We start from the raw sequence: 27,757 nt of genomic DNA, 5'->3' as shown, positions 1-27,757 counted from the left end.
TCAAAGTAAACTAGATAGATCAGGTCCTGTCCTCGGGGTACTCAGGGTACGGTGACAGAAAGATCAGGAACCGCTTCTGTTGACATTTGAGCTGAGACTTAAGTGAAAGAGGTCACGCCATGCAGAGATCTGGGGAAAGAGAGTTCCTGGCAGAAAAAGGGGGCCCTGCCTCTCTGGAATGTAGGCAGAAGAATCGGGTCATAAGAGGTCAGACAGGTGGGCAGGACCAGATCTGGCGGGGCCAGGTAAGGAATTAAGAGTTTTAAGTCTACGGGCGCCTGGGTGGCTCAGGTCATGATCCTGGGGTCCTGGGATCGAGACCCGCATCGGGCTCCCTGCTCGGCTGGAGACCTGCTTCTCCCTCTGCCACTCCCCCTGCTTGTGTTCCCTCTCACGCTGTCTCTCTCTCTCTGTCAATTAAGTAAAATTAAAAAATTTAAAATAAAAAAAAAGTTTTAAGTCTAAATTTCTTGACTGTAGCAAAATAGAGGAAGAGGGTGGAATGGCTTAAGGTTGTGTGTTTGGAGCTAGGAAAGTCACTCAGAGGTCAAGCACATGCTCCTGGGCCGGGGCCAGTTTGGCTTCTCCCAGCCGCCCGACCCGGCCTGGAGCGTCAAATCCGCTTAATGACGCGACTGGGGGCGGAGGGGTTGGGGAAGAGCGCGTCCTACCTCAGGAAGTTTGGATCTCGGCGCCCGCCGTAGACGTCGTGACAGAGGCGGCCCGTTGCCTGGGAGCCAGTGAAACGCCACTCGGCCTCCGCCGCTGTGGAGAGTGCCAGCGTTGGTCCTCGGTCACCATGTCGGTGCTGGACGCGCTTTGGGAGGACCGGGATGTCCGCTTCGACGTCTCCTCGCAGTGAGTCGCTCCCGGGGCCTGTAGAGGGCGCCGCAGCGCGGCTTCAGGAGGAGCCTGCGCCCCCGCAGAGCTCACGGCCCTCGCGAGAGTGGGAGGAGGTTTGATCCTGTGGTCTGCTCGCCGGGAGATCCCGGACTGGCCCGAGCACTGCGGGAAGGCGTCTCCGTTAAACCGTTTCAGTCCAGGGCGACCCCAGCCCGCCGGGGAAGCTGAGCCCAAATACGTCCGGGACCATGTAGGGCTTGGGCGTCCAGTACACCCAAGTGAGCTTGGAGTGCCGGTTTCCTGTGGTGGAGGGACGCTGGGCAGGGACTCAGGAGACCAGGGTTCTGAACCTGGGTCTGGAATAGCGACACACCTTATGGTCGCTATCCTAAGCTTGAGCCTCTTTGTCTGTAAAACAAGGGAGGTGGGAATAAAGATCCTCCAAAATTCCTAACCACGCAGACTTTTATTTCCATAATAAGCTTTCATTTAAATCACCAATGGAAAGAAGGAACTACTTTTTGGAACCTCTCAATAGAAACTCTGGGTTTTTGGGGGGAGAGGAGGTTTGTTGGGTTTTTTTTTTAAGCTCACGCTTTAAAGAAAGAATACTTAAAATCCTCCTACCCAAAGACCAGGGGGAAAATGCCCATTGAGATATTAACTGTTGGAAGACCGTGAAGCTAAGATTCTAGGGTTAATGGAATGAAGCTTCTTAGCCACTTCTTGTGATTCCTTATTATGACCAAAACCTTAGAAAATGAAATAATTTCCTAGGCTTAGTTGTAGCTAGATATCTAATAATAACATCTTAGATCCTTTAAAAAGTTGTGAGGGAAGGGAATTTATAAAATTATAAACGATGGTTACATATTGCACACATTCTGTGATTTTCTATTATTCTTGGAGGGTTCTTAATCCAAGCAAAAGTCCATTTCATGAATAATTCCATTTTATTGAACATTTATCAAATGCTTACTATGTGCTAGTTACTGTGCTGATAGCTAGAGATACCAAAATAATAAAAAATTATTACCTGCCCCCCATTTTAGTGCAGGAGATACACATAGACAACTATTTTGGTAAATAGCATCCTGAAAAAAATGAACAAGAAGCTGGGGTATCATAGAAACAGAATAGTTCATTTTGCCTGGGGAAGACCTTGAAGAAGAAATAATATTTGAGTTCAACCCTGAAGATTGGACAGGGCCTTGTCAGGATAGACAGAAGGAGAGTATTCCAGAAAAAAAACAAAACATTAGGAGCATAGTCTTGGAAGTATAAACGTCATTGGCTGGAAGGCAGGGTCGGCAGTTAGAGGATGGAGGAACAAACAGGTAGATTAGCCAAAATGTTTAGCTGAGGATTTTGGACGTCATTTTCTAGGCAGGAAAATTCTTAAGCAGGGAAGTTATATTATGATTATATCTGTATTTTCAGTAGGTAATTGAGTCAGCTCTATGGAGAGTGTGTTAGAAGGCTTTACCAAATATTCTGCCGTTTTTGTTTTAGGACACTCTGGAATGCATTCTATCAGTCAGCAAACTATTTTTCACTCCTTATTTCCTTTTATTTCCTGTATCTAATTGTTTGCCAAGTCCTGATCATGCTTTGCTTTAACTTGCTCCTTCCATAACTGCCTGACTTCCTTTCCTCTACTCAGAAACCTCTGAGGGTTCTCCATTGTCCATAGGACAAGGCCCATACCTATCCGACTAGCATTCAGAGGTAGTGGCATATATTTCTCACTACCTCGTAACATGGATCTTCTTCCCTTGCCAGGCCCGTCTTTCCACATTCCCTTATCATGTCTTTTTTCTGGTCTTTAATCATGGACTCTCCTCCCTCTCTCTATTTCTCCAAATCCTACCTCTCCTATTTCAGGCTTCTCTACATGTCCCTGGTCACTCCAGGCCCCAGTGGTCTCCAGATTCTTAAAGTTCTTAAGCCCTTATTTTCAAATGCATGAGCATTTGGTACTATTTCATTTATACTGTTGGCTGTTTTATGTGCATAAATCTCTTCTCTCCTTAACTAGATTGTAAGTGGGTATAGTTGTAGCTATTAAAGCCTTGATATTTACTTTAGACAAATGAAAACAAGACCTGGAGAAGTCCTTATTGATTGTTTAGATTCAATCGAAGACACCAAAGGAAATAATGGGGATAGAGGTGAGTATATTTTCTAATATTTTTTATATTTCTGGTTTGATTTACAAATGTTAAATCATACTAGCTGGAGAATAAGATATGAAACAGCATTATATGTAAATGTAATTGTGACAGTGAAAGAGTTAAATCCACATAAGACTTTTCTCAGACTTAAACAGGAGAAAAGGTGGGTATTAAACCTGTAGCCAGGGAATACAGGTTCTTCCTCGGAACTTTGGTCCTTCAGTAAGTCCCAGTTTTGACATCAGCTTTCTCCAACATAACTGTTAAAACTCTGGGATCCCTGTTTGTAAGGGGCATGGAATAGTTCTGACTTTTGAATCTGCCTCCCCACACAAAGAATATGACATCATAGAACATAAGTAGGTCACAGCTGTGCTATCTGGAGCCATGCTTCCTTTTAAGAAATCCAAGAGTAATTCACAATCCCCCAGACTGACACCTGGAGATGGACATGTGGAGAGCAAACTTAGTGCTGTATTGTGAAGTCTATTTGTAGGTTAAGCACTGAAAAGTCCTGTGAGACATTTATGTATGTCATTGAGGAGCAGCCAGAGTTGGACTCTGGACTCCCTCTCAAACCAAATTTTCCAAAGGCTGGAACTTTGAAAAGTCCAGGCTGCACACAACAGCTGTACATAGAGTCAGTATCCAGTGACCAGGTCTTGTAAGTATCACTACTGTTGTTTTTGAGGAAAAAAAATAGGGGATGAGTGGGCAGCCGAGTATATCTGAGAAGGTTTTTTAGAGGAAAGGAGGTTTAGGAGGATGGGTCATAAACCTCTTATTGAAAAGAGTAAGTGGGGGCAAAGGAGCTGACCTCCTTCAGGTGAGAAAGATCAGTAAATCCTAGAGTCTCCACAGTAACCCTTATTGGGAGAACATGCTCACTGCAGCCTTTCAAGTGGCCACTTGCTCTCTTAGTCTTTCTTCTGGTCAGCTCTGGGGTGGAATGTGAGCAGCAGGTTTAGTTGTGGGCCTTTCTTCCCTGTGAAGGGCACCTGTCATCACCACCAGCTACAGGCAGATCCTGTCAATGGCAAGGGCCCATCCTTAAAAGAATGCTTAGATCACATTTATGAAATGCTTCCTAGTGTCGGGCAGGCCCAGGTGAGAGTGAGGTGTGAAGGTTTAGCAGCAAACAAGAAGTCTTAGTTTGTGCCTTTGAGGACCTTTGAGAGTGCAATAATAATCTCTAGATATCTGGATCTTGACAAATGTGAATTAACTTAAGGAAGCCAAGAGAAAATTCGGTTCTCATACAGACTGGCAGGAACTCTTATGTGACAGTCCATCCACCAGTCCAGACAAAGACTATGGGTACTAGAACATTTTTCAATTCATTGAGTACTCATTGAGTGCAGAATCTTATACTAGGATTTTGGAATAGAGGGGGCAAAACACCTCCCTGGCCAGAAGTATCCATCACAGTGAGTGCCTGAAATCTTCCTATTCATAAAAATAACTATGTGTACTCACCTCAGAAACAGTTCCCCAGAAAATAGAATATTACAGGAGGGCATAGAGCTTCTGGTTAATAAGAAGGTAGAAAAGAGAAGGGGACTCCTGCCTTCTCCTGCCATCTTCCTTCCCAGCAGTTTGAAAATGACCCAATTAAGGCATTCATTAAGTTCAGGAGACCTGTGTTAAAACTATAAATACCCCAAAAGATTAGCACATTTAATCCATTTCAACTGTAAGTACCCTGACATGAAATTATCAGATTAGCTTTATACATTGAAGCTGAATGGGAATGAAACAGCCGTATTTCAGTGTTTGAGATTAGGAAAAACAGGGACAGTTATTATTTTGGTGTTTGGAAAGAGAGTAAAGTCCATGCCTAGGACACTGGGTTTGTAGCGATAGGATGAGGCCTTTCAGCAAGAAAGAGGCAACATAAGAATGATAGAGATTTGTAGGAAATGTACCAAGAACAGAAAAATAGGTAATCAGACTTGGTCACTGACTTTACTTACCACTCCATAATTTTTCCTGGAATCCTCTAGTAGACAAATAACAAAAAGAATCAAAAGATGTGGTAGGCTTATAGTCCAGTTGTGGAGACATAATGTTACTTACATGAAATGGTGTAAGGAAAACATAAATCAGTGTATCTATAATAACAAAATAAATCATAAAAATTGGTTTGTAAAGAATTAAAATATTAAAAAATAACAATAGTTAACATTTTGAATGTTTACTCTTTGCCAGTCACTGTTCTGAATCTTTTACATAATATGTGTAATATCATTTAATAATAAAATTAATAATAAAAAATGAAGTGGATGTTGTCACCCTTTCTCTTAATAAGGAAACTAAGGAACAGAGGTTAATTAACTTTTCCAAAGCCACATAGCTACCAAGTGATGAACCAAACAGCCTACATTGCTTTCCAAACTGCTAGGATCACATTATTCTCTTCTCAGAAATTTTCAGTTCTCTCCAATCCCAATTCTAAACCCCAACTCTGCCTCCATTGCTAACAGATCTAAGTCTGACTTTCTCTCTTTTAAATTTTTATTTTAATTCCAGTTAGTTAACAGTGTTATATTAGTTTCAGGTGTGCAATATAGTGATTCAACAGGTCCCTGCATCACAGGTGCTCATCACAACATGTGCACTCCTTAATCCCCATCACCTGTTTCACCCAAGGCCTTCCCCCACACTCTTGGTAACCATCAGTTTGTTCTCTATAATTAAGAGTCTACCTCTTGGTTTCTATCCATCTCTCTATTTCTTTTTTCCCTTGTTTGTTTTGTTTCTTAAATTCCACTTATGAGGGGCACCTGGGTGGCTTAGTCCTTAAGCATCTGTCTTCGGCTCAGGTCATGATCCCGGGGTCCTGGGATCAAGCCCCACATTGGGCTTCCTGCTCGGCGGGAAGCCTGCTTCTCCCTCTCCCACTCCCCCTGCTTGTGTTCCTGCTCTTGCTCTGTCGCGCTCTCTCTCTGACAAATAAATAAGATCTTTAAAATTAAAAAAAAATCCACATATGAATGAAATCATACGGTATTTGTCTTTCTCTGACTTACTTTGCTTAGCATTATACTCTCTACCTCTGTCCACGTCATTGCAAATGGAAAGATTTCATTCTTTATGGCTGAATAATATCCCATAGTTTATATATACCACATCTTCTTTATCCATTCATCAACCAATGGGCACTATATCTTGGCTGTTGTAAATAATGCTGCTATAAACATAGGGGTGCATGTATCCATTTAAATTAGTGTTTTTGTATTCTTTGGGTAAATACCCAGTAGTGTGATTTCTGGATCGTAGGGTAGTTCTATTTTTAACTTTTTGAGGAACCTCCATACTGTTTTCCAAAGTGGCTGCACCAGTTTTCATTCCCACCAAGAGTGCATGAAGGTTCCTTTTTCTCCATATCCTCACCAACACATGCTGTTTCTTGTGTTGTAGATTTTAGCCATTCTGACAGGTGTGAGGTGATGTCTCATTGTAGTTTTGATTTGCATTTCTCTGATGGTAAATGATGAATATCTTTTCATGTGTCTCTTGGCCATCTGGATGTCTTTGGAGAAATGTCTGTTCATGTCTTCTGCCCATTTTTTAATTGGATTATTTGTTTTTTGGGTGTTGAGTTTTACAAGCTCTTTATATATTGTGGATACTAACCCTTTATCAGATGTCATTCGCAAATATCTTCTCCCATTCCATAGGTTGCCTTTTGGTTTTGTTATTGTTTCCTTTGCTGCAAAGAAGCTTTTTATTTTTAGCCAGTAGTTTATTTTTGCTTTTGTTTCTAAGTCTGAATTTCTGGATCTAGCATTGAAGAACTTCTAGTTTGTCCACAAAGAGTCTTTCTTGCTTATGCCACTGGCTTACATTTGTCCCTCCAGGTCCAGCATCCATCACCCTTTCCCCCTTGCCCTGGAAAAATGACTTGTATAGACTACATCAGGGGGCTCTTATGCACTGTAGCTTTGGGTTGGAAGAGCCATTCCAGAAGATCAAAGGGAGGCAGGAGAGTGAGGTCTGGGTATTTATTCCCCTGGTTCTTTCTTCTCAAGGTATTCAGCTGTGCAGGACTTCCAGATTTGGCTAACTGTTCCCTGTCCTTGTCCCATTGGGCCTGGGGTGGTAACAGGTTTGCAGCACTCACTTATGGTTCCTGACACCCCACCCATACCTTTGTAATAGTCATTTTATAAATAAACTTCAGTTACTCTAATTTGAGTGTGCCATCTGTTGTCTGTTTGACCTCAACCGATAGATGCAGTGTCTACTCTTCTATGGTCTTGAGTGAATCTTATACTCTTGCCATGATGGGTTATTTATTTTTTGTCAAATATATTATGTTATGTTCCACAGTTTCTCTTGAGAAGGCCTTCCTTTATTTTGGTAACCGCCTTGTATCATCTCACTCTAGCATTCATACAAGCTTAGTTTCTCTGATTTTGGATATTCTGGAGGTTTTCAGGGAGGAAGAAGTATTACCTGGCTATAGATTACTCATCAAAAGAATTCTATGGTTATAATTTGTTGAAGAAATGTTGGTTAAAGTTAAGTGAGTTTTATTCAGGATATCACAAAGTTATGCTAAAATGTTAATTACATTATAAATCCGTAAGACAGTTTACCATGCTCAGATTTACTTGACTTTTTTTTCTAGAGCATTTATAGGGACTACTGTTTCATAAGACACACTTTGAGAAATGAAGTTTATCTAACTCTCTATTTCAGTGTAAGAACATCAGTCTGAAGTTAGGAATGAAAAGCATAAAGCCTTAAGCAGACTTCAGCCTGGTCATAACTTCATATGAGCAAAAATTTTTTGCTTATTGCAAAAAAATGGGTTTATAAGTGTCGCACCTGTAAATGAGAACTGTTAAGAGAGCAGTCCTGTGGCAGAGATTAGTGTATATATGAAAGTCCTTTGAGAAGTATGATTTCATTAAATGGCTTTGTAATTATTCTATCACATACTCATTCTCAGTTGTGCACCTATGACCTGCCAGGACTCCCAGAACAGCTTCCACCAAGACAAAAATCCAAGACACAGTTCTCTGTGCTAATTTGAGTCAAACCAAGCTGTTGACATTGAATACCTGTATCCCTTCTGTAACTATCAGATTTTGTTTCTCTGGGATTCTGAATCATGCATTGTATACTACACAGGATAGATACGAGCAATAAACATGTTCAGTTGATAAATGTATGAGAACATCTGTGGGGATTACTGCCGTTACTGAGCTAGAGGTTCCATGTTTACCTCTTTCTGTACTGTAAAAATGGGTCCTTACTTAAAGTAACCTGTTTTTTGGTTTGTTTGCTCTTAGGTAGACTCTTAGTAACAAATTTAAGAATTATCTGGCATTCTTTGGCATTACCCAGAGTCAATCTTTGTAAGTATCTTTGTTAGATTACACTAAAGAAAAAAAAATACTTTGTCAGGTGAACTTGCACAGTGGCTTTTGATAACCAAAAAAGCTATACCATGAAATATGCGGAAAACTTAAATTGATAAAAACTTTAGCAATCTTAGACTAACCACAGACTGTACCATTTTGCAAAAGAAATATTTTTCAGTCCATTTTGTCTCTTGGACATACACGAGATTAGTGCTTTTACACTGAATGGTTTTTGTTCTTTGCTTATCTTTGACAACTTGCTGTGACCTGTTTCAACTAATCCCAAAGAAGGGAGATCTAAATTCTAATAAAAGTGCAACCTTCCATTGTGTTCACTTTTGTTTTACTTATATTTTTTAAAATTATTTTAGATTGTCCAGCTAGACTTTTTCTCTTGAGGTACTGGTGCTAAAATGTTCAGTAAATAATACTGTATAGGTTTTAGAGAAGCAAACTTCCTTTCTTTCTTCCTTAGAGAAGCTTTGAATGTTGTTTGTCCAAAGAAGCAGAATTCACTTTTAGTTCTTTTAATTATTTAACTTAAATTTGTAGTAATTTATTAAAATGTTTTAAAGTTGTACTTTCCATATATTTAATTTTTAACACTTAAAGTTCTGTATATAGAGGTTTTTATCTCTCAGTTTATCATGTTCTTGAAATTCTTTGCTTTTGAATTTTAGCTATAGGTTACAACTGCATATTGAACATTACAACAAGGACTGCTAACTCTGTAAGTCTGAAAAATTTACTGAAATATATATAGTGAAGAAACATTAGATATTTGAGATTAGACTTTGTTTTCACTGTAAATGGGAAATTGCTCTTGAAATCTGAACTTTTAAATAAATTTGTCCTTACAGAAATTACGAGGCCAGACTGAAGCTCTTTATATACTAACAAAATGTAACAGTACTCGTTTTGAGTTTATATTTACAAATTTGGTTCCTGGAAGTCCTAGACTTTTTACTTCTGTGATTGCAGTACACAGGTATGGTAATACTTTATGGATTATTGAATAATTTTAAGGCAATTCTATGATAATAGAGGTTTAGAGGATAAAGTGTGTAAGTATGGTACCATTTTCCTCCAAGCTCAGAAAATTGCAATATTCTGAAGATAGATAGAAGAACATTCTGCATTATCATTTAATAAGCACTTTGAAAGTATTTATAAAACAATAAGACTACTGAAGATTCATAAAAATTTCTACTTGAAGATTCTATTAAATTTTTAAGCTACCAAGGTAGTTACAGTGAAATAGAGAGTTCATTCAATATAGATAACCAAGTTGGATAATTCAGTTAATGAATTTAAAAAGATTATTTTAGGGGAACCTGGGTGACTCAGTCAGTTAAACCTCCAACTCTTAGTTTTGGCTCAGGTTGTGATCTCAGGGTCATAAGATTGAGCCCCACCTCGGGCTCTGCGCTCAGTGCAGTCTGCTTGAGTTTCTCACTTCCTTTCCCTCCCTTCCCCCTCCCCGCACTCTGTCTCTCTCTAAGATAAATAAATCTTAAAATATATATATTTTACTAGCAGTAGAAGGCATGTCTGGGTATTTCCCCAAAGAGTTTTGTTGTTGTTTTCTTTTGTGGTTGTTTGTTCATTTGTTTGCTAAATTATTTTCACTACCTTAGCTCTTTCTTTTTTTAAGATTTTATTAATTTACTTGAGAGAGAGAGAGCACAGAGGGAGAAGGAGAAGCAGACTCCCTGCTGAGCAAGGAGCCCGACATAGGGCTCCATCTCAGGACTCTGGGATCATGACCTGAGCCGAAGGCAGCTGCTTAAGTAACTGAGCCACCCAGGGGCCCCGCTCTTTTCTTTCTTTCTTTTTTTTTTTTTTAAATTCTATAAGGAAATGCAAGTTGACATTTTCTCATTTCCAAGATATGTAGAAACAACATATTTGCACATAATTTTTTGGGTGTAACTCAGCCTCAATCCACGTGTCATAAATTGCTTTGCAGGAATATTTTTCTAATGTCACAATTTCATTATTCAGTGCTGCACATTGTGCTCATATCATTTCCTCCGAGTTAATCTACAAAGGGTGGCAGCTGGGGAACTGCAGAAAATATGGAATGCTTCACAAATTTGCATGTCATCATTGTGCAGGGTCTATGCTAATCTTCTCTGTAACATTCCAGTTTTAGTATATGTGCTGCTGAAGTGAGCACCTTAGCTCTTAATTTTTAATCAGCCCTAAGTACGATGATGTTTTAAAAGCTTGGCTAAGATGACAGGCTGTTACACATATGCACAAATTAAGACTCACACACACAGAGAAATATATATGCTATTGTTTTAATTTGCATATCTTTATTACTAGTGATGTTGACATTTTTCTCCTTTTTTGGCTATTTACAGTTTTCTATTATAAATTTCTTAATTATGTCCTCATCTGTCATATATGTTGCAAATTTATTTCTTAGTTTCCTAGTTATTTGATTTTATATTTTGTTGATGATTTTCTAATCTACATAATGGTTTAAATTTTTTTTTAAAGATTTTATTTATTTATTTGCTAGAGAGAGAGAGCATAGGCGAGAGAGAATGAGCGAGAGCACAAGCAGGGGGAGCTGCAGGCAGAGGGAGAAGTAGGCTCCCCACTGAGCAGAGAGCCCAATGCGGGACTCGATCCCAGGACCCTGGGATCATGACCTGAGCCGAAGGCAGCTGCTTAACTGACTGAGCCACCCAGGCATCCCATGGTTTAAATTTTTTGAGACATAACTCATATAAAATTTACCATTTTAAAGTTTACAGTTTGGGGGGTGCCTGGGTGGCTCAGTTGGGTAAGTGTCTGCCTTTGGCTTGGGTCATGATCTGGGGGTCCTGGGATGGAGTCCCGCAGGGAGCTGAGCAGGGAGCCTGCCTCTCCCTCTGCTTCTCCCACTCATCCCCTCCCACTTGTGCGCTCTCTCTCACTCTGCTCTCTCTCAAATAAAATCTTTTTAAAAAATAAATAAGGTTTACAGTTTGATAGTTTTAGTATTTCACAAGATTGTGCAGCTATCATCACTACCCAATTCTGGAATATTTCTGTCACCCCAGAAAGAAACTCTTATAGCCCTATAGTCCCCATAGTCCTTCCCCATTCCCTCCTCTTCATAGCTCCTGGCAACCACTGATTTTCTTTCTTTCTCTACGGATTTGCTTATGTGGGACATTTAATATAAATGGAATTATACAATATAGTGGCCTTTCATATCTGACTTATTTCACTTACATAATGTTTTCACTGACCATCCATGTTACAGCATGTATCAGTACTTCGTTCTTTCCTATAGCTAAATAGCATTACATTGTATGAACATATTTTGTTTACCCAATAATTGTTGATAAACATTTGGATTGTTTCTACTTTTTAGCTATTATGAATATTTTTCAGTTCTGTTGGACATATATCTAAACCTTATTAGCTCTTTATTTTACTTTACTTAGAAATATAATCTGAAGATGAGTATGAAAGGAGTATATAAGCTGCTTTTCTTCAATAGTATAAAAATAAGTGTTCCCCTTACAGCATAAATAGTTTCCATTTTGTCCACTGGTTAAACATTGATGATTACAGCACTAAAGGAAATTAAGATTTATAGGCAAATGCTCAAATCCTCCTCTTTCACAATTTATATGTTAGGTTAATTAAAGTTAAAATCACAAGTTTAACAATGAGTATTATGATTTATATAAATGATTTCTAAAGTTATTCAGGCTGAGAAAATCCTTTAGTTTTATTAAGTGGGTAAATTCGCCTATAATTTTGAGGGGTAAAATTATAATTAATCAAATGTTATAATAAAACTAATCCAAAAACTTATAATAAAACTAATCAGGGGCGCCTGGGTGGCTCAGTCATTTAAGCATCCTGACTCTTGATTTTGGCTCAGGTCGTGATTTCATTGTTGTGAGATTGAGCCCCATGATGGGCTCCACACTCAGCGGGGAGTCTGCTTGAGGTTCTTTCTGTTCCTCTCCTTCTTCCTCTCCCTCTGTCCCTCCCCCTGTTTGTGTGTGCTCTCTCTCTTTTGCTCTCTCTCGAATAAATAAATCCTTAAAAAAACTAATCAAAACTAATAATACAGAACTTTCTTCTGTATTTATTATTTATCAATAGGAAGACATGGAGAGAAAATAAAGTTAGAGGGATTTTATATATATTTTATTTGTGTGTGTGTATATATATATCTATATATATATAAATTGCACACAGACACACTGTCCTAGGGTCCCTTTTGGAGTTGGTACAGAATCATTCCAATTTCCTCTATAGAGGAAATTGGGGGCACAATGTTTGTAGTTGCAATGTGAAAAGTAATTGTACTCCCAATTGTGCCTTTGACTAGAAGGTGCCTTTGACTAAAACAGAAATGGAGGGAAGCATTTTTTTTTAAAGATTTTATTTATTTATTTGAGAGAGAGAGCACATGAGAGGGGGGAGGATCAGAGGGAGAAGCAGACTCCCTGCTGAGCAGGGAGCCCGATGCGGGACTCGATCCCGGAACTCCAGGATCATGACCTGAGCCGAAGGCAGTCGCCCAACCAACTGAGCCACCCAGGTGCCCAGAGGGAAGCATTTTGATAGGGAAAAATAATTTCCATGTCTGTTATATGGAAGCATTGTTTTTCAGCTTAAAGAGAAAATGTTTCCTCTCATTTGTGCTGTATGATACATGTTGTCTTAAAAATTAGACCTCCAAAAATAGGTTACTGAAATACTACACTAAAATGATAAAGTCTATAAAAGACTGTGACACCAAAATTTATTGAAAAGCAAATTTTTAAATTTATTGTGATAATTGAGTGATATACATAAGTATTAATAAGTGTATATTTTGGTAGATAAGTAAACATAACCTAGGAAAACCACATTTTCAGTTTGGGTTGGTCTTTGTTCTTTTTTATAGAGCATATGAGACTTCTAAAATGTATCGTGATTTTAAATTGAGAAGTGCACTAATTCAAAATAAGCAACTAAGATTATTACCACAAGAACATGTATATGATAAAATCAATGGAGTATGGAATTTATCCAGTGATCAGGTATTGTGCAAAAAGCTAATGAACCTTTTGGGTCAGTACTTTGGTAATCATTTTTCCATTGTCATTGAGTTTGAATATTCACTTAACTCTGTTAAAATTAGCATTGTATCTCCTGATAAGCTAATATTATAGCTCTTGATATGAAATGATATTCTGATTTTCATGTTTTTATGGGTTTGTGTTCTTTTTAGCAACACTTGTTGTACATAGAATTTACAGGTGGAGTGGTCCTTGAGATTATCTAGTTCAGTCTCCATTCACATATAGACTAAAAACTCAGGCCCCAAAGAATTAAGTGACTTCACACATCTAGTTCATCTGAGAACTGTGTTCTTCCCCACATGCTGCACTACTCTCAACATCTTGATAACTTATGCTGATGGAAGATAGCCATGAGGTGGACAGTCGTGGAAGACTTTTAATCTGGTCTTTTAGGGTCACCTGGCTGGCTCAGTTGGAATAGCATGCAACTCTTGATCTCGGGGTTGTGAGTTCAAGCCCCATGTTGGGTGTATTTTATTTAAGAATAAAATCTTAAAAAAAAAAGAAAATCTGGTCCTTATGGAATTAAACGTAAAACTCATTTGGTGATTCCTACATCCATTATCATAACTTCTTATTTGCTCTTGAAGTTATGACCAGTTAAAACATCTAAGTTGGAATTAAGTAACACATCAATTTCTAAAGAAAAATTTTCTCTTACCTAAGAATAGTTTCCAGCCTCTGTGTTACACCCTAGGTTAGACTGATAACCTCTGGAGTAAAGCTATAGCATTTGAATGAAGAGCTTCTTGCTAAACATTGAATCATAAACTTAAGTTGTAATTAAATTTTGCTCATTTGAAAAGTTCTAGTTTTGGGGCACCTGGGTGGCTCAGTCATTAAGCGTCTGCCTTCAGCTCAGGTCATGGTCCCAGGGTCCTGGGATTGAGCCCCGCATCGGGCTCCCTGCTCAGCGGGAAGCCTGCTTCTCCCTCTCCCACTCCCCTGCTTGTGTTCCCTCTCTCGCTGTGTCCCTCTCTATCAAATAAATAAATAAATCTTAAAAAAAAAAAAGAAAAGTTCTAGTTTTAAACACTGATAATGGTTCTGTAGTATATAGACAGCTCTACATCTGAGTAAGTCCTCATCAGGATTCAGCAGTCTTTTTACTCTAAAGATGGTAAATATTTTAGGCTTTGCAGGTCATACCATTTCTGTCATAACTTCTCAGACTTGCCATTGTAGTGTGAAACCAGCCAAAGGCAACAAATGAGCATGGCTATGTTTCAATAAAACTTTGTTATGGACGCTGAAATTTGAATTTCATACAGTAGTCATGTATCATGAATTATTATTCTTTTGACTTCTTTCCAGCCATTTAAAAATCTAAAACTTGTTTTATGGGGCCAAGAAACTTGGCTTCTTGGCTTGTGAGCCATACAAAATGAGGCAGCAGGCCAGATTTGTCCCGCAGACCATAGTTTACAGATCCCTACCTTAGGTCATAGCTTAGATGTCAGTTTCTATAAGCTTCCCTCTGTATGTTACTGATGCAAGCTATACTTAATTACCACTTTACATTGTTCCTGCTCTAAAATACTGAGCTTGTCTGTACCCCAACATTAGTAGGCTTTATAAGGGTAGGGGTGGAATCACTCTGTTAGATCCTTACCATCTAGCACCACACCACAGGCATTTTAAATTAATTAAGATGTTCAGGATTATCAGAAATATTTTACTGAAAAGAGGAATGTCATTGTTAACCTAACTTATGCTTATTAAATATAAAATATGCCCTCCTATTCTTTTAAAAAATCCTTAGTTTTGCAAGCTGCTCTCTTCTAAAATAAGAAGAAAGAATGACATAAATAATTATTCCCTATAAAATTAGACTTAGTACTGTTTAATGGGATGTGGGCCAGGAAAAGGGGGCTAAAATTTTTTGTATAACAATTTTTTGCAAGATGAGAGTAGAGGAGGGAAATCTAGACACTTACACATATGTTTATTAACTTAATTATAATTAAGAAATAGGTGGTCTTTTCTGATGTTTCAAACCTGGTCATCCCAGAAGAGGACTTTTCAGGTTTTGGGTTTGTAAGTTAATGTTTTGTGTCCAAACTCAGCGTATAAAATAAATTCCTCTGGGAGTATATGGTGGGGAGGAGGTGGGGGTGGAGGTGGATAATGATACGGATAAATGGTAGAGGTGGCTAATTTTGGTGCCATGTACTAGGTATTACAGATTTTTTTAGACCATTTAGTTACCATACTGGAGTAATTTTGAGTAGATGTTGAGGGGCCATATAATTGGAAGACAGTTTTGATTTATAGTTAGTATTGAAAAGCTGTAAAACACTTCTTGTGGACTAATGGGGGTTATCACATAAGTTTTGTCTTTCTCTCACCACAACTTCCTTGTCTTAACTTATCCCAGGTTTTGAATAAGAGTTGTAATAAGATCTAACACTGCAGAATGCTTACTATGTGTCAGACACTGTGATAAGGGCTTTATTTATAGGGGTTATTTTATCAAATCTCCATTTTACGTTTGACACAATGCACCAAGAACAAATTTTTGCCCATGGTCTGGCAACTGATAAGTACTGATGGTATAATGATTAAAGTCTAACTTCAGAATCCAGGCCCTCAGTCATCTAATAGTTCTTCGATCCAGTGAATAATGAAGTCATTAATACTCCATGGTACTTAATTCTGGTATTCTCTGCTGTGATAATCAGAATTATTCTGATGTTTAGAAAATAAAGAATAAGTAGTCAAGCAAATAATCATTGATGTATCTCATCTTTTACAGGGAAATTTAGGAACCTTTTTTATTACCAATGTGAGAATTGTGTGGCATGCAAATATGAATGACAGTTTTAACGTCAGCATACCATATCTACAAATTGTAAGTGCATGCATTTTGGTGACCTTATTTTAATGTAGAATAAATAATTTCTGTTCATTAGTTAATAGAACTTTCAGGGTTAGATGAATTCTGTCTCCCTCTTTTTAAGTGGCAGCAGTGTAGCTGAGAGCAGACTTTAAAATGTTGATAATTTACAATTTCAACATAGAAAAGATCCAATAGTACTTACATTCAAGGGAAACTCCACCATTATCAACTTGCTATTAAGAGAGAAATATACTGGATATAAAAATTTTTAATAGTCACCGTAAAGGGGCACTTGGGTGGCTCAGTCAGTCAAGCGTCTGCCTTCAGCTCAGGTCATGATCCCAGGGCCCTGGGATCGAGCCCTGCTCCAAGGGAGGCCTGCTTTTCCCTCTCCCCCTCCCCCTCCTTGTGTTCCCTCTCTTGCTGTGTCTCTCTCTGTCAAATAAATAAATAAAAATCTAAAAAAAATCATAGAGTCTGATAGGAAGAAGGTGATTTCTGGCCATCTAAAGAAATACAAGAATTAATAATCGTGGCTGGGAATATATGACAGAGTCTACATAAGCATTTGATAAACTGGTGTTTGTATTGTTCATTGCTGTTTTATATGATTTACATATGTTAACAGCTTGTCTGACCTAATCTCTATTATACTAAAAAATTACTGAGTAGTAAACAACCTTGTGCTTTTTATTCTTCAGATAGACACTTTTTGTTATTTAAGAATACAGTTACCAAATATCGCCTCTGGAATGAATTCAGCCTGGTCCAAACAACTTGCAATCTGATATCATCACAGTCTGTCACTAGGACAGTCATGTTCATGTGACTTTTAAAAACTAACCCAGCCTTGGGAACCACAAAAAACACTGGCTCTCCAGTACTAAAAGATTACTGGCCTTTGGTTTAAAATACTCAGAAAAATTGTAGACTCCCTGATTGTGGGGGATATTCAAGTCAGATAATTTTGTGCATATTTCAGAGATGTCTTCTTTGTATTACCTTACAAGTTTGCTGCCTGTTTCTAGTATGAACATTTTCATTTACTTGATCTCTATGGGAGTATAATGAAGGAAAGAGGGAGAATCTTTAGATTATGAAATGCAGTTACTGTATAGAAGTTGAAAAACTTGTGCCAAAGAATCACTAATATCAGATAATAAAAATGTGCATTTTCTTTTTTTCCATTTTACATCTAGCGTTCAATAAAGATTAGAGATTCAAAATTTGGTTTAGCTCTTGTCATAGAAAGCTCTCAGCAGGTAAGATATTTTGTCTGTATTAATCTTTAATAGGTTTTTTAAACTATGTGACAGTCTATATTTTTTGTTTTATTTATATAGTAACCAGTTTACATCCAAGAGGAATATTAGCTGTAACATGTTAAATAAAGAGTTTAAAGTCATATAGTAATTGTCCACATAGGAAAAATCTTTTTATGTTTCCTTGTTGGGCAGACATAACCATTATTGTCATTATGATTATCATTTTTAATGACAGAGTTAAGTCACTGTACTTTTCATGAATTCTCTCAATCTTTATACAACCCTATGATACAGTTACTGTTTTTCCCCATTTTACATTCAAGGAAACTGAGGCTTGGAGAAGTTAGTCCCACAACTAGTAAGTGGTGGGAATAGGTTTTGATTCAGGTCTGACTGACTCACCAGAGTGTCATTGAGAAACACAGATATATACAAATATACACACACATGCACCCTATTTGAGATTTTATACTCTCACATGCAGATTATACTATATCTAATTACAGTTGCTGTGCCCCATTAGGCCAGATCTTTGCAGAAATACATTTGAATAAAACATTTACTTATTTGTAAAATCAACACTCTTCTAAATTCTAAATATAAATATAGAATGTCTAGTCACACCTTTCCCGTGGTCTGCAGATTTGTAGCTTCCATTTCCTGAGTGCTTACTATGTTCCAGGAACTGTATCAAATATCATGTGTACATTATTTTATTTAATACAACAATTAGATAACTGTTTTATGGTTAGAAGATTGAGGGTTGAATGGGGTAGCTGAGTGATGGGTATTAAGGAGGACACATGGTGTGATGAGCACTGGGTGTTATACGCAACTAATGAATCACTGAACACTACATCAAAAACTAATGATTACTATATGTTGGCTAACTGAACATCATAAAAAATAAATAATAAATAACAAGAAAAAGAAAATTGAGGCTTAAAAGATTAAGAAAAGTATGTTTCCCAGCATCATATAGCTAGTAAATTTGTTGTAAAACCAGAATTTAAACTCAAAAGTATATGCTCTCAACCTAAAGCATATGCTCTCACCTTTCACAGTATGCTACTTAATTTTTTAACACTTTTCAACAACAACATGTCGTGGTCAGGTTTCTTTCTAATTCTTCAAGGAATTAGCCTCAGCTGGGCCATTCCCTTTCTTTTAATATGTGGTCTGTTCCTTTTCAAGGTCTAGCTCAAAAAGTTCCATTGGCCTTCACAATCTGTAGTCTATTTTTTTAAATCTTAAAATATCATCTTTGATATTTACAGATGAAATGATGTGATATCTGGATATGCTTCAGAATAATCCTGAGTGGGTAAGGGGAGGAGATTTGGGGAAAGGGGAGGTTAAAGATGGAACAGAGTTGGGCATATGTTGCTACTTACTGAAGCTGGATGATGACTACATGGACACTTATTGTACCCTTTTTTCTATTTTTGATATGCTTTATGTTTTTCATTACAAAAATTTTAATTAAAAAAATCAGCTTACCTATGGTGCTCTGAAATAAGGACATTAGAGCTATAGTTTTCATGTACTGTAAATACCCATTCCTCAGGCTTGTTTTTTGTTTATTCATTATTTTTTCTTACAGAGCGGAGGATATGTTCTTGGCTTTAAAATAGATCCTGTGGAAAAACTACAAGAATCAGTTAAGGAAATCAATTCACTTCACAAAGTCTATTCTGCCAGTCCTATATTTGGAGTGGATTATGAGATGGAAGAAAAGGTAATTTGTTCAGTATATAAAATACAGAGTTTGCTGAGTTGCTTTTACAGCCTATAAAATTCAGATATAAACACATTGTATACAGTTTAATTTTGAACTGTGTTTAAAATGATGGATATAAAGACTCTGCTCAAAGAGCATGACCCCTCGGCCATCACTAATTTGTGCCATCTACCTGTCTTCTCACTGGCTGCTTCGTCATTCATTCCTGCCCTTCTAGATGAGCATTTTATCCAGAGAAGTGTCCATGTGCAAGGCTCCTCTGATGTGGACAGACTTCAGTCTCTCACTCTGTTTTATTTTTATTCCACTTCTGCCTCCCACTAGCATTTGGGCAAACCTCACAGGCCTCACAGACACCACACCCACCCTGCTCTCCAGGTACATCAGCTCTCCTTTGACTTTACTCTTCAGCCTCTCCAGCTGGGACCCTTGTCATCTGGTCTGTCACTGGTGTCCTCACCAGTCACTCCATTAGAGATGTCCTCACTTTCTGCTCTGTCAGCAGTATTCTGGCCAGAGGTTCTGTCTCAGGTGCCCTCACTGACCACTCCTGACAGGTTCCCTTGCTGTCTGTTCTTTTGCTGGCGCCCTCACTGTACCCTACAATGGTGCCCTTGCCACCCACTCTTTCAGCAGCGTCCCTGCTGGTGCTCAGCGCGTTGAGCCCTATCACATAGCACATACATTATCTATATCTCTTCTGCTCTTGGAATGCAGCGTGTGACCAGAGAAGATCGGGAAGTAGGGCTGGGCAGCTGAGTTCAAATTCACACCCTCTGACTTCAAACAGACCCTTGTTGCCTGGTAGCGCTCCTTGCTAGTTTTTTCTCTCCCTGTAATATTCTCTATATATCCCCCTTCCCTTCCAGCTGAAACGTCTCTCTGGATTGCTGACACTATATTATACATACACTCATGTTTTTCACATCTTTAACCATCCTTTTCTGTTTTCCTCCCAACCTACACTTCTTTCAACACTATCCCTTTCATTCTGCCTTCTCTGTATTTCCCTCAGGAATATCAGCCCTCTTCCAGTTTCCTCAACCTGTACTTCTGTAGATGACTCCCACATCTTTTATTCTGATCTTGACACATTCTCTCAGATGAGCATGGTTCTAAATATTCCTGAATATTTTCATGTAAATGAGCATTCCAAACAACATAAATTGAATTTCTCACTTAAAAGTTTGTCCTAGTAATTTTCCAAATCTGTAAGATACACTGGGACTTGAGTATCTCAAACTTGGTATACCTAAAATGCTATCATTTTTCTCAAAAGCACCATCCTGCTGATGTATCTATTTATTTTCTGCTTATTTACTTTTAGCATTGGCAAAGTCAGCTGTGCTCAAAACCTCAGAGATTTCATTTTTTATTGTCCTGATTGTCTTATTTTACACATTCAATCATACAACCCCCTCCCTTTTCCTATCCCTTTCTTTTCACTCAAACCACAATTACTGTTATTACTCTTGCTTGCATAATAATATTGTAAAACATGCCTGGTCCTTGGAACCTGGCAAACCTGACTTTCGTCCCAATTTCACCGTTTGTTTGTGATTCTAGGCAGATTTGAGCTTCAATTTTCTCATTATAAAATGAAGATAATCTGGGTGCCTGGGTGGCTCAGTCAGTTAAGCGTCTGCTTTCAGCTCAGGTCATGGTCCCAGGGTCCTGGGATCGAGCCCCGCATCGGGCTCCCTGCTCGGCAGGAAGCCTGCTTCTCCCTCTGCCCTTCCCCCCTGCTCGTACTGTCTCACTGTCTCTCTCACTCAAATAAATAAATAAAATTTTTACTTCAAAAAAAAAATGAAGATAATCTCTCTCACAAAGTTATTGACCACATTCATGAAATGCCTGGCACATGAGAGACACTCAGTATATTAGTTCTCCTACCCATTCTCTCTCTACCTTTAATTTCTTTTCTTTTTTTGGCCCCCACTACGTAATAATAACCAGCCATAATAACCCATTCTGTCATCTCATATAAGGCCCTACTCCAAAGCCACCTCTTCAGGAAGGTCTTCCCTGACCACCGTCTAAAACAGCAGCCTCCATCATTTTTTTGTTCCTTATCCCTGTTTGCTTGCTTGCTTTATTTTTGGTAACACTCATCAGTCGTCTCCACTATAAATAATCTCCATGAAGTCAGGGATTTTCATCTATTTAACCACTGTATTTCCAGCAGTTAGAACTAGCACATAATAGGCGCTTTAGTGAATATTCATAGATGTTGAATGATTGCACTGAACACCTACTGTTCCCATTCACTGCTCTAAGAATTTTATATGCATCATCTCTTTTAATCCTCCCAACCATACTATAAAGTATAGCATTATTATTATCCTTATCTCACAGTTGTGGAGACTGAGGCTTAGCTAGGTTAAGTTACTGGTACAGAGGGGCACCTGGGTGGCTCAGTCGGTTAAGCAGCTGCCTTCGGCTCAGGTCATGATCCCAGAATCCTGGGATCGAGCCCCACATCAGGCTCCTTGCTCAGCAGGGAGCCTGCTTCTCCCCTTCCTGCCGTTCCCCCTGCTTGTGCTTGCTCTCTCTCTCTCTCTCTCTCTCTCTCTCTCTCTCTCTCTCCTGCTCTCTGTGTCGAATAAATAAATAAAATCTTTTTTTAAAAAAGTTACTTGTACACAGTCACACAACTCTGAACGTTGTTGAAACATTGAGGCTATCCTCAGATTAGGGGATCAGGTCACTCTTGTCAAGCAATATACTTCTACCCTACACACCCTCCCACCAATTACCTATAGATAAAGTCTGAATTCTTTGGGCTGGTATTAAAGAATTTCAGTGGACACCAGCCTACATTTCCTACCTTATCTGCACAGCCACAGTATCTGGCTGTGAGGCTGTGCACTGCTCAACTATGAGAACAGGTAAATGTAGGCTTTAGTGTGAATGATGCTCCTTGGGATTGTTCAGTACAATAGCCCTGCACAGCTTCTTCTGTCTCATGGGACTCTTCTGTTCTGACCATACTGGATTATTCATCATTCTTCAGCGCATCCTATGGTTTCTCACCTTTGCTGATGCTGGTCCCCTCTGCCAGAAATACCTTTCCCCTAATCCTACCTATGGAAGTTATCCTCATTCTAAAAGGCCTAGATTACATGCCATTCTTTTCTTCATGAAAGTTTCTGGGATTCACAAGCCAGAAGTTGTGCTGTCTCTAAACTTCTTTATTATAATAGATACTACATTTGTTACAACTATTTTCATAGGTTGAACCATATGATATTAATATCTGACCATGTTTGACTAATAAAAATGGCAATTTCATATGTTCCAACCTAATATTTAGTTATTTGTAATTGTGTTTTATCCTTTGCTCCACCCCCACTAGATTACAAACCTTTTGTCGGTAGGGGTAAGGACTTTTTACCCTTGGTAGTGTTAGCATAATGCCTAACACACCTAAAATACTAAAACATTTGGAAAAAGGGCGCCTGGGTGGCTCAGTCATTAAGCATCTGCCTTCAGCTCAGGTCATGATCCCAGGGTCCTGGGATCAAGCCCCACATCGGGCTCCCTGCTCAGCGGGGGGCCCACTTCTCCCTCTCCCCCTGCTTGTGTTCCCTCTCTCTGTGTGTCTCTCTCTGTCAAATAAATAAATAAAATCTTTAAAAAAATTTTTTTGAAAAATGAATTAATATCAGCACCACATTTTATTCTGCTTTACCATTGGAATATTGCATGCAAATCTTAGTTCTTTTACTTTTCACAAATTCTATTTAATGACTATTTTGAAGAAAATTGAAAATTTGCTATATCCAAACTTAGTTTTTTTAAACTATGTGAAAGAAAATCAAATTAAGTCCATTGAGTTTTTCTTTAAGGATATCTCTAAGTATATTAAGTTTGTGTAAATTTGTCATATTAATACTTTTGATGATATTGACTTCAGATTTAAAAGCTTAGGTTTAACTGATTTATTACTCAAATTAGTTTTAATAGAATATAAATTATACAATGATTTTTCTAAGACTTGAGTAGTTTTCAGTTGTTTTATCCTTTTACAAGTATTTACAGTTCTCACAGCACATTTTATTAAAATTAATTAATATTGTCTCCTTTATGCATTTTTTCCTTGATGCATTTTAATATCTACTGATTTTTAGCCACAGCCCCTTGAAGCTCTAAGAGTTGAACAGATTCAAGATGATGTAGAAATAGACTCTGATGATCACACGGACGCTTTTGTGGTGAGCATGACAAAGAAGAGCTACTAAATTTCTTATGATTTTTTTAATCTGAGTCATGTGTAAGTAATGGCTTAAGTGCATAGAACTTGAGACTTTTGAGAGTTACCTTAAACATGAGTTGGAAAGTAATTTTTTTTTAAGTTAAAGATTTTTTCTTTGTGTGAAATTACTTCTAAATTACCAAACTGGGAAATAGTTTGAGAACACTATTATTCAGAGGATTTCAGATCTATGAAAAATTTTTTACACCTTAGAATAATAGAACAGGTTAAATAGTTAAATTAATTTAAAATCTATACTTTTCATTATTAATCCTTATGAGATGGACATCCTTTCAATTTATTGGTATATTATCTTAAAAAGTGTATTTGAACTATGAGCTTTCCTGTTTCCAAATTTGTATTATTCATAGCCAAAATAATACTAATGCTTTCTATATAGTGTAGTGTATGAATCTGACCAGCATACCTCTCTGGGAATAAATATTTTTTTAAAAGTGTGAAATTAGTATAAAATATTTAATTATAAACTACAGCATTTGCTGACACATTGAAGCACTGATTGTTTTGTTTTGCCAGCACCTTCTTCTAAACCAAAAGTAGGGATGAAGTTTTATAGCTTCTGAGTCATTCTTTTTATCTCCTTTCAAGTTAACAATGCTAATTGTATACTAAATTACAAAACACATTTTTTGGAGCTCAAAGCATAACTCATAGTCATTACTAATGATTTACAGAAGTGAAATCTGCTGCTAGCACAGTAAAGACAGGTGTGAACACCATTAGATGCACAGAAACAGAACGTAAAATACATTTAGTTACACAGTTCTGTAAATTAATTACTTGTTCCTTGGTCCACTGACCTGTTATATGTCAAGTATGTGAAATATAATTTCTTTGTCTTATAGGCTTATTTTGCTGATGGCAATAAGGTAAGGACATTTTATCTATAGTATATGAAATAAAAACTTTCTATATTCCAGCATTGAGTATTCACAACACTTAATGTGAAACCTATTTTTTGTTTTTTTCCTCTTCCTTGCCCACCTTGTCTTTTCCCATCTCATCCTCTTATCTCCCAAAAAGCAACAAGATCGTGAACCTGTATTTTCAGAAGAACTGGGGCTTGCAATAGAGAAATTGAAGGATGGATTCACCCTACAGGGACTTTGGGAAGTAATGAGTTGATCTTGAGTTGAGCTGGATTTCTATTTAAAGATATCTCAAGATTAAAGATACTAGGCGCCTGCTATAAGGCATGGAATAGTTTCTACTTTTACAGAAAAAGCTTTTAAGAAAGAGTTTTTTAATGATTAAGGAAAAACTCATTTATCTAAGATTTTATTGCCACTTTTCTAAAACGTATATTTAAAATTGTAATCAAAATGTATCTGGTTTGTAAATATGTTTATTTTGTACCTAATGCTTGTAAATTATTTGTCTGCAGATAATAAATGACTGCATCATGTTGGGTTTAATAAAGAATTTATACAGCACCATTTAATGTTTTGAAAGTGTTATTTAAAAGAATAAGACTATTATGGAGTAATCAAAATACTGCCTTTTTAATTGTAAAACTCTGGTTTAAATAAATTATCAAATAGCTCCAAATGTAAGCCAACTCTACTATAAATTGTAGCCCTTAAACTTGTTATGTTTAAGTGACCATTTCTGTAAAACCTAAAAATTATAGTTAACTCTGGAGTATACCAACCCCTATGTAATGTTTTGGGCACTATCTTATAGTTTTGGCAAGAATACATTTGTTTTGTAAGGAAATAGTTTTAAATAGTTTGTAAATAAATTGTTCATTTATTGACTTTCTCTTTGTACTCATTGAAACCTCTTTGAAGTTTTCAAAAAATAGGATATTCTCTGATTTCTTGGTTAGCTGTGATTTGGGAACTTCTCTGGCATCCGTGTTTTTTGCCACTGCTTTGGTATAAAGAAACATTGTAAGGAACCTTTGTCAAATCACTGAAATTAGCCAAAGGAGCCCTCTTTCTCTAGAGGGAAAGGAGTGAGTGTGTAATAACAACATATAAAATAAGATGCAACTGTATGTACAACCATAAACACATAGTAAAACCAAATGCTAGTGGGACGCCTGTGTAGCTCAGCCGGTTAAGCATCTGCCTTCAGCTCAGGTCATGATACCACGGTCCTGGGATTGAGTGCTGCATCGGGCTCCCTGCTCAGTGGGAAGCCTGCTTCTCCCTCTGCCTGCTCTGCCTGCCAGTCCCCCTGCTTGTTCTCTCTCTCTCTCTCACAAATAAAATCTTTTTAAAAAGGCGGGGCGGGGGGGACGTCTGGGTGGCTCAGATGGCTGGGCGTCTGCCTTCGGCTCAGGTCATGATCCCAGGGTCCTGGGATCGAGCCCCACATCCGGCTCCTGGCTCAGCGAGGAGCCTGCTTCTCCCTCTCCCTCTGCCTCTCTCCCTGCTCATGCTTTCTCTCTCTCTCTCTCTATCTCTATCTCTATCTCTGTGTCTCAAATGAATAAATAAAGCCTTAAAAAAAAAATGCTAGCCAAATGCTAATTTGAGTTTAGTTAAAATCAATGAAGAAAGCTATACATTGGTTTCTTTATTTAAAAAGGAAAGGAGGGCGCCTGGGTGGCTCGGTTAAGCAACTGCCTTCGGCTCAGGTCATGATCCTGGAGTCCCAGGATCGAGTCCCGCATCGGGCTCCAGTCCCGCATCGGGCTCCAGTCCCGCATCGGGCTCCAGTCCCGCATCGGGCTCCCTGCTCAGCAGGGAGGCTGCTTCTCCCTCTGACCCTCCCCCCTCTCATGTGGTCTCTCTCTCTCATTCTCCCCATCTCAAATAAAATCTTTAAAATAAAAAAATAAAAAGGAAAGGATTTGTACATTTTTAAGAGATGGGGTTATAATAAGCAACCTACATTAAGGGGGAAAAAAAGGTTGAAAAATTTACACAGGTCACAAAATGCTGCCAGGAATATGTTTAAATAGTTTTTGAAGCAAAACAGACTTTATAATTGCTGACTAGTAAGAAATCTCAAATGTCATATCATGGTGTTTGCATCTGACTCATTAATCTTTTCAAATGTTAGTTGTTACGAGTAGAGAGAAATGAGTCATTTATTGTTTAAACAAGGGAGCAGCTGTTAGTTTTTTCTAGTGTGTTAAAACCTTTAGTGACATCTATAAATGGAAAAAAGTCAATGAGCTCTTTCAGCTGTTGTTTTAGCAGCTGACAGTACCTTTGACTTCACTGTGATGTAAAATAAGAAAAAAACCTTTACTCATAGATAGAGACCTTGAAGTTTAAAAATACACAATTCACTGATCTGGGGGCATTTATTCATTCGACAAATATTAGAGCACATGAGGCCCTGGGGCTATAGCCCTGAACAAAGCAAACCAAAAAAAAAAAAATTCCCGTCTTCAAGGAGCTTATATTCTTTTGAGGTTTAAGAATACCAAACTTTGAGGGGCACCTGAGTGGCTCAGTCGGTTAAACGACTGCCTTCGGCTCAAGTCATGATCCCAGGGTCCTGGGATCAAGCCCTGCATCCGGCTCCCTTTGCTCAATGAGGAGCCTGCTTCTCCCTCTCCCGCTGTCTCTCCCCCTGCTCATTTTCTCTCTCTCTCAAATAAATAAATAGAATCTTTAAAAAAAAATACCAAACTTCGAAATTCTACAGTATTTCTTCAGCCTCACTGAGTTCAGAAAATGTGACAGTATAATTTTGTAATAAAATAGTTCATGAAGAGGTATATATGATGTCATATGCATATAAACAGAAGATCTTTTTTTTCAAATGACTTCTGTATTCTGTAATTAATAGAGTGTTCTGTTACAGTCAACAACTTAGATTATTATTTCAGTTATATATTTTTTTCCTTGAATAGGCTTGTTTTCCAAATTATGCAGGTGATATAGCACTTCTTCCTGATTTTGCTGTGTTCTGTTGATAACATTGTTTTCATGGAGTTTCATCTATTCTGTATTTTAACTTTTTATTTAATTTTTTTTATCTTCACTTAAATCACAGGATATCTTTAGTAATCATATGTGATTTTTTTCTTTACCTAGTGTTGACTTTTAACTATTTCTATTTCTTTCTGGACTTGATTCATTTTAACCTTTTGCCTTTATGCTACTTGTTTTATAATTGTTTGCCACATCAGATCCTTTGTAGAGAAAGGCAGGGTATGAATAACTTAAATAATTTTATAATGTAATTCAATACCA

General features: G+C 37.8%; 1 protein-coding gene and 1 non-coding gene across 5 annotated transcripts; one reads left to right on the top strand and one right to left on the bottom strand.

Annotated features, from left to right (window-relative positions):
- The first annotated feature begins 663 nt into the window (after positions 1-663).
- Positions 664-25,356, top strand: BBS5 (Bardet-Biedl syndrome 5). Of its 4 annotated transcripts, none has more exons than XM_025853546.2 (12): positions 666-858; positions 2,932-3,014; positions 8,318-8,383; positions 9,070-9,119; positions 9,250-9,377; positions 13,299-13,434; positions 16,232-16,327; positions 17,515-17,577; positions 19,184-19,318; positions 23,455-23,538; positions 24,446-24,469; positions 24,624-25,356. In XM_025853546.2, exons 1-12 carry the CDS (start codon positions 800-802, stop codon positions 24,723-24,725), a joined length of 1,026 nt encoding a protein of 341 aa, XP_025709331.1. In that variant the 5' UTR covers positions 666-799; the 3' UTR covers positions 24,726-25,356. The 4 variants fall into 4 exon arrangements, with proteins under 4 accessions (XP_073738969.1, XP_025709331.1, XP_073738972.1 ...); XM_073882859.1 differs by lacking the exon at positions 666-858 and adding an exon at positions 869-1,121; XM_073882868.1 differs by lacking the exon at positions 8,318-8,383 and having other exon boundaries at positions 664-858.
- Positions 10,462-10,568, bottom strand: LOC112810360 (U6 spliceosomal RNA). The gene has a single exon (XR_003204811.1). It is a non-coding gene; the product is annotated as a U6 spliceosomal RNA (small nuclear RNA).
- Positions 25,357-27,757: the final 2,401 nt, after the last annotated feature.

This window comes from Callorhinus ursinus, unplaced genomic scaffold (assembly GCF_003265705.2).
Source record: "Callorhinus ursinus isolate GAN/ISIS: 27379988/994484 unplaced genomic scaffold, GSC_fseal_2.0 scaffold2, whole genome shotgun sequence".
NCBI lineage: Eukaryota > Metazoa > Chordata > Mammalia > Carnivora > Otariidae > Callorhinus > Callorhinus ursinus.
The sequence above is the reverse complement of the archived record's forward strand: the minus strand, read 5'-3'. Positions and strand labels throughout refer to the sequence as shown.

What these genes read in the sequence shown, in the direction of transcription:
- BBS5 (XM_025853546.2), top strand. Translation starts at nt 800, where the DNA reads ATGTCGGTGCTGGACGCGCTTTGGGAGGACCGGGATGTCCGCTTCGAC. An exon ending in CAACAAGGACTGCTAACTCT is followed by an intron (nt 9,120 to 9,249) that starts GTAAGTCTGAAA and finishes TTGTCCTTACAG; the next exon opens with AAATTACGAGGCCAGACTGA. An exon ending in TCTGTGATTGCAGTACACAG is followed by an intron (nt 9,378 to 13,298) that starts GTATGGTAATAC and finishes TCTTTTTTATAG; the next exon opens with AGCATATGAGACTTCTAAAA.